The 7227-nt window shown below is 46.3% G+C and overlaps 1 protein-coding gene across 1 annotated transcript in view; it reads right to left on the reverse strand.

The window, feature by feature from the left end:
• Positions 1-7227, reverse strand: part of T265_05335 (hypothetical protein) — a gene marked incomplete at both ends in the record, with an annotated part of 31794 nt that overhangs the window by 16313 nt on the left and 8254 nt on the right. Inside the window, 6 exons of the mRNA XM_009170326.1 lie at positions 854-1404; positions 1513-1852; positions 2975-3169; positions 4099-4281; positions 5767-5997; positions 6147-6746. Coding sequence (XP_009168590.1) covers positions 854-1404; positions 1513-1852; positions 2975-3169; positions 4099-4281; positions 5767-5997; positions 6147-6746 — 2100 coding nt within the window. The remainder of the gene's footprint in view (positions 1-853; positions 1405-1512; positions 1853-2974; positions 3170-4098; positions 4282-5766; positions 5998-6146; positions 6747-7227) is intronic.

Here is a 7227-nt window from a genome sequence, read left to right on the forward strand (position 1 = left end):
TGACCAGTGAAAACCCATCCAAAGTTTTAGTGTGCAAGTGAATTACTAGGCTCTGCCTCTGACCAGTCCCCTCCGAGGAGAACCCAACTTCTAAGTGAGACAACTTCGCTGCAGTCTCGCGAGGGTTGAATTAGAAGTGAGACCTTATACGGACTGCCCCCCAACTCCCACAAAGGTCACCCTTCCTTGCGAAATTTGTGCACCTTTATTTCGGTGCCATTCACATTCTTAACTAAACTCTTTACAGCCAAGCTTAAGTTCGGAGTGGTCACGAGTTTCCATGATTTTCACCTCTGGAAGGACCGTGTGGAATGACCGTTAAAAACTGGTCTTTTTTGTTTGGGTAAAGCGTCTGCTGCAGAGTTCATTTCCTCATCGGGGTGCGGCAGTGTACACCACAGTGCAGCTGCACGTTGGCTAATGAGACTCTGGCTGTAGTTCTAACATAGAGTGACAGATGCACAACTGGCAACTGGATCTTCTACATAATGCTGCAGACCCCGTGAACAAAACACCGAGCATTAGCTCACCATGCGGTTAGTTTTTGCGTTCGGTGCGCTGCTGTTTGCACATCCGTCTATTCTGGCTGTCTAAAGCCATGGGCAACAAAAAGCTCTTCTTGAACCAATAAGAGGACCCATGCAACTGGCGACCGGTCCAGTCAACACACTAAGGCCATTTTTGGTGGTGGCAGAAAGGGAATTCTCAACAGGTGCTACGTGAGTAGTTCATGAAGGGATTCAATAGACTAGAATTTCAACTAGCTCACGCATCAGGAGAAAAATAAAGTCACAACCGGCGCGAGGATCAGTAAACTGAATATAATGCAACTTGAGTAAAAAAACAAACCAACCTCCTCTGAATTATTATTCCGCCTTAGCTTGTCCAATATATCACGCGCATTTTCTTTCTTCGTGTAGAACTCATATAACCCTAACCGTTCCCACCCTTCCCCGTCGCGCGTCCGATCATGACTGGGCGGTAAATAGAACGCGTCAATTGCAACAAGAAGTCGTTCCGTTGGGGCTTTCGGGGGAAGTAGTCGCATTTTAGATCCATCCAATGGTGTATAATCAAAATCGCACAAAGGGATCAATGGATGCATAAGGCCCGCAGGCAGTTCCCACACTGGGCATTTCGGTTCGAGGTCTTTCGGGTCGATAGGGATTTCTGGGGGTGGTTCGGGGATACTTGCATCATGATCGCCAGAGGGGTACGGTCCACGGGACTGTCGAGGTCTGTGTTCTTCTGGTGCTTCCTCACGAGAACTTTCACGCCGCGAGGAGGCAGAGGAGAAACGTGAAGGACGTGACCGATGATGGTGGGACCGATCACTGCTACTGCGATTGTCTCCACGCATACGATCATCATACCGATAGTAATTATCGTACTGGTTATCATATTCTGAAAAAAGGAAAAAAGGTTTAAAAAGCTAGTTCAATGCTAGGAAGGAGACGATCTCAACATGACTGTTGGGACCAAAAGAGAATTTCAGTTTACGAAAGTACCCACCTCGATCGTAATGTCGACCATAATCCCGGTCATTTTCCTCCCCCTCTATGTAAGGCCTATTGTTCATTGGTTCCCCACGCATACGAGGATGACCATATCCCTGTGGAGGGTAGGGATGAAATGGAGGCCGACCCCAATCGCCACCGTGATTCTCTGGCCAGCCACCGCTATGGTGGTATCCCGGGCCACCACTGTGAGGGCCATCCATATGCGGTGGCATGTAATATCCCCCAGGAGGCATTCTGCGTGAAGGTTCACCACCATCGTCTTCACCCTCGTAAGATGGGATTGGCCGAGGACCCGGTGGGCCCCACATTCCATAGCCTGGACCACCGCCACCCTGAAACGAATAAGGTCCAAAGGAGTCAAGTCAGCGCTAGAGAAAGAGAACTGATTGCAGTTAGTTCAAAATGCCATAACAGAGATTTCGGGGTAAGTGTATGATAAAAACGTGTCGTCCAGTAATCAAGCAAGTACATGAGACTGACTCGCATCATGTGGCCAGAATTTTCCGTTTTTTTTGGCGGTTTAAATCGAAATGACTGATGTGTCACTCATCTCAAGATGTCAAAAGCTTGATATTGGTTTGATTAATCGACCTCTAGAAACAGGTGAACAAAAACTAACGGATAACTAAAAAAGTTGATTAGATACTCCTGCTGAGTGAAAGACCGCGACTGCTTCAAGGTTATTCACGACTGTCATGACCTATCAGTCAACAGTTAGCTCAAGCTGAAACAATGCTGCACAATGCCGCCGTAGGTAATGACTACAAACAGTGCAGAAGAAGTAGCGTTGAACAAGCAGTTACTATTGCACTCTGAACGTCTCTCCTGTTTGTGAATAGGAATGACAGTGGTAGCGCCACATACAACAGATGGTTTTTATATCCATACGACGAGTTTTTACAAACAACGGATCGTCGCCTTTGCATGATCCCTGAATTGGTTACCGCCCTGGTAACCGCACAGGTAGTTGTGTTGATGGGCCATTGAGTATTGATGGGGATATGATTAGTTAGGGTGGGAATCTGGAGCCAGTGGAATCTCGCTTGGTGTGCACTATCCAGACGTTCAATATGCTCCAGTAGGTTGACTACTAGTTAGCCTCCTTCACCAACTAACCTTCGTCTTGATCCCCTGATTAAGTAGAGAGTTAACGGACACCCCCATTGGTTGGCGCGACTTCTAATTCTGATGTGTATCAGACCACCATTGGGGATATCTTGCTTCAGAGAAGAGGCAGAAGCACTCGTATTTATAGGAATTCGTTGTCGGTTGCTCAGTAAATCGGGTGGGCGGATGAGCGTCAAGCGATTGTCTGGATATTCGACCACTGATCTGTAATACTGTCTGCCGACTTGGTCTCAAGAGCAGATTCTGAAGTTCACAAGTCTATTCGCGTAAGTGTAGTTTAGGTACACCAGATGAATGCGTTCAGGAAACACACAGGGTGAACTCACCTGCATTTGATGAAGTGGTGGTTGTTGGGGTGGTTCAAACTGGCGCTGGTGGTGCTGTTGCCGCGATTCAACATCCTCGCGCAAAGTCGCCAACTGCTGCCGGACGTGGTCAGCGAACTCCTGGTGTTGTTTTTCCAAGCTGGCGTATTGTGCCTCAATTTTGCTCTTAATTTCCGAAATGCCCGCCGCATTGACCTAAGATCATGGAATGAGTAAGATGGATAATAGGAGCCGAGTGAAATTCACTGGCAAAAAAAACTTGTAAAGGCCCCTGAGTGCGCCGATGGACAATGAGTCCACACATGGTTTGGCATCACGTTGTCTAATCTGGACCTGCACACTGTCCTCAGCTTCCAGGTCACATAGGGGTAAACACACGTGACCATGGGGCACTACCAGACCTCACGGCTAACCAGGCTATGAAGTATACTAGCACTAGTCATTCGGAGTTAAATGTTTAGGTTAAGCGAGATACTAAGCAACCCTCGGGTGCGGCTTACCAATAACAAGGATGAAAATATCGAGTCGTTCAGCTATGATACTTTTCAGGTAGATCGTTGTCATGTAACCCAAAACAAGCACGAAGGCTGACGCATTGTCAGATTCATCAAACCTGTGGAGAAACAACCGGGAAGTCGGGTTCGGGTTAAAACCAAGGGCCTTCAAGTCGAGCGATGCTTACGATACCTACATTGAACCCCACTAGCGGAAACAGTCAACTGTAAGCGGCATTCGCACATCGAGACATGCTATATGATTGGGCAATTTATTCACTATGAAATGGAAAAGACTGGGTTGGAGTCCCCGCACAGAGTATGGAGAGAGGAAAGGCAGCCGAATAGTTGAAACAACAAATAAGACATTGCATAGACCTCCCAGCTGCAGTGCGAAAAGGTATGCTCTCCTTTCACCTAAGCAATATATGACACTACACACACTTGAAATAAGTAAGGAATCAGACTGGTATGCACGATTGTGTTTCATGTAATGTGCTAACGGCATCACACTGCGCGAAAGCATTAGGAAGATGCCAAAATTGCCAGTGGGAAGCACCAGGAAAACTCTGAAGCGAATGTTTCGCGCTCTTGTACTAAAGAACCAAGAGACTCACTATACAGACTTACCTTCTCCCGTTCTTCCTTCCATTCGGTTAAGAATGTCCCCAGTTTCGGAGGTCGCATCTTTTCGAGTACAGTTGGTGGTAAGTAGCCGTTCGAGTCCCATAGATCCAAAACTCTGTTGAGCTTGGTCATCTTATCATCGTCAGCCAAATTTGCCGCCAGGCAAAAGAGGAGTGGTACAACTCGCTGAAACGCTTCCTATTTTTAGAAGAAAAAAAAACAGGTTGCATTTACAGTGGGGAATGTGAGAATGGTATTGGGGAATTTCGTGTGATGGACGAACGATAGCTTAGTGGAAAGCCCTTCGCTGTGAGGTCGGTTATTAGCAAACATAAACTAAGCAGTTACAATCCATTAGACACGAAAGTAAACATCTCATCTACAGAGTTTTTGAACATTCCTGGGAGTCCTCTTGAACTTTCCTGGACGTTGATTGATGAAAAAATAGAACACTGCAAAGCGGTCCTATAAGTTCCGTGGTAACCTTCACCTTCCATCGAATGCGGGGGCGAAGCTTGACACCAGATCATAGATTACTTGCATGCCTCATTGGTAGTATACACCGTTACACCGGTATCACAATTTTGAGAACCTGATTCCAGCTTGTAGTTCCGAACCCCTTCATCAGCTTGTTCAATCCAGCAGGAGTCTTCCAAAAGCTTCCGTACCTACATTAGTACCCAATACTTCCAATCCTGAATGAATTGTAATCCACGGTAGCCTAACTTTGATATCCATGCAGTATGAAGGCGGAGAACACGTGTTCAGTGCCTTGGCTCTCAAACCATTATCAATGAGAAACATGTCACAAACTGGTCCAGTTACTTAACTGGCCGGTATTTTGCTACTGCATAGTTCGATTTCACGATACAGTCTTGCGCACATTGTGAAAACAGTGAAGTCAGCTGATTGATAAAAAACTTCCGGACCAAAACGCCTCCGTCCAGATGTGCCACTTTTGACACTTTTGACTGCCCACTTCTAAGTTACAAACATAGTACGGACTGTTTTTGTCTCGCGGGGTACAGTCTTGAGCTCCACTAGCTCTGCAGTGACCATGGAAACCCATCCACAATTCACTGGGTTTCTGTAAAGCACGGCCATCGATCACTATTTCCCACCAAAATATCCGAATTATGACCATGTATCTGCATCAGACTGACAATATGCTCTCCACCCGATTTGCGTCCACCTACAAGCGGACTTTTTGGGGTAAAACTGCTGAAATTTTCAGGTGAAACATACGACCACAGAGGTCATTCTCTCGCCAGAGAGGAAGATGGAGACAGAAAAACGTGTTTGAAGAGGCAGTTTCTGGCCTACTAGACAGCTTTGCCCGAAATAAAGCGTAAACGGGTCAGTAAAATTCACATAGTCACACACAACGCTCGAGGGTAGTCGAAAAAAACAACCCTGCACTTCGTACAGCAAAAAAACTGGGAAGTTGTTTCGAAGTTGCATAAATGGGAAAAATAGGGACCCTAGGTGCACACCTAAAATTATTTGAGAGTTAATTAGAGGAACAGGGAAAAACCGTGGAAGTGAAATGCGACCGTAAGGGGAACAGTGCCCCCACAAAAAATCGATCCCTAAGAAACGTCTTGAAAATTATACCCGAAAATGCTGCATGAAGAGCATAAAGGGGGTAACGCTGTGGAAATAAATTCTTACCTGTAAATGATTTGGTGCCCCACGCCGCTTGCAGTGATGCAAGACGTCGTTCATCAGGTAAACCAAGTGAAGTCTGAGCTCAAAGGAAACGTTCTGATCAGCTGAGCGAGCCAGTAGGTAATCAAGCACAAGTGATGCCAGTTCGTCGGATTCCGTTCCACGTTCAATAACCCAACTTTTTCCCTTCGATATATTCTCTTTGGTGCACGACTCAATTAGTGGTTGAATTATCTGCAAGAGATGACGAACGTGCAGAGTAGAAGTCCTTTAGTGCAAAACATATAATATGCACATATATAATATAATAATGTATATATACAATATGGATAATAATCCCAACCGCTAAGGAAAAATGAAAACAGAAAGCAAACAGAACTAACTTCATCCATCTGTTCGTATGATATCCCGTGCTTGGCCCCTCGTTCTTTCACAGAATCAACCAGAACTCGGTCAAGCAGCTGGTCGATTTCAGTAGCCTGCTGGGACATCAATACCTCATGCTGTGCTTGAAGGTTCTTCTCACTTTGCTCAATATCTGATTCGCCAAGCTCGGGACATGCTTCGTCCACACCAGAACCAGCTGTCCCGTCACATGGGGGGCCTCCATAGTCACCAGCGGATGCATAATCGTTGAAGTTATCCGCAGGATACGGATATCCAGCTGGAGGATTGGGACCTGGAGGACCTTGATAACCAAAGGGGGGTTGCATGCCATATCCGCGACCACGATACCCATCACCCATGCCCAACGGTGGTGGTCCATATCCTGGTTGCATATTTGGCATACCTGGACCACCCTGATATGGAGGACCACCGGACCATGCCTGAGGCGGATACCAGGCGTTTTCCGATCCTTGAGGCCAAGAAGATTGTGCTGGAGGATAACGTGGCCCGTAATCCCTACCCGGACCATATTGTTCCCATTGGGGATCGCTTTGCCCTTGCCGGCCACCACCCCACTGATAGCCATAGTCGAAGTTCTGTTGCTGAATTAGAAATAGGAGTAAATGTATATAGAATCAGTTAAAGTTCGCAACAAACACAAGGCGAACTAGTCACGGTACGAATGATGAATACGCTCCCATGAAATAAAAAATGAAAAATGCGTTGTAAGCAGCTGTTAGTGAGTTGTATAACATTCCCCAGGGAGGAACACCTATGTATGGTGACAAAAAGTCCACTTGCTGAAGATCCTTTTAACGGAGGGCGACCAACATGACCATCTTAAGCAACCTCCGCCAGGTTGACGAAAATTCACTGAGTCATGCATTTTCGACGACCTTCCTCACCGTTACAACTTACCGCTTTTACTAAGGTGAGCGCTCCGGACAGCCCATAAGACTGCACGGGTTTTACCATTAATGTCATCATTATCAATCATCAAAGACAGCAGCATCAGTGTTGCCACTGATGCTTCACTGCCGTACAACCATAAAGTTCGTTTAGTTATATATATATATA

The sequence above is a fragment of the Opisthorchis viverrini genome, assembly GCF_000715545.1.
Source record: "Opisthorchis viverrini unplaced genomic scaffold opera_v5_100, whole genome shotgun sequence".
Taxonomy (NCBI): Eukaryota; Metazoa; Platyhelminthes; class Trematoda; order Opisthorchiida; family Opisthorchiidae; genus Opisthorchis; species Opisthorchis viverrini.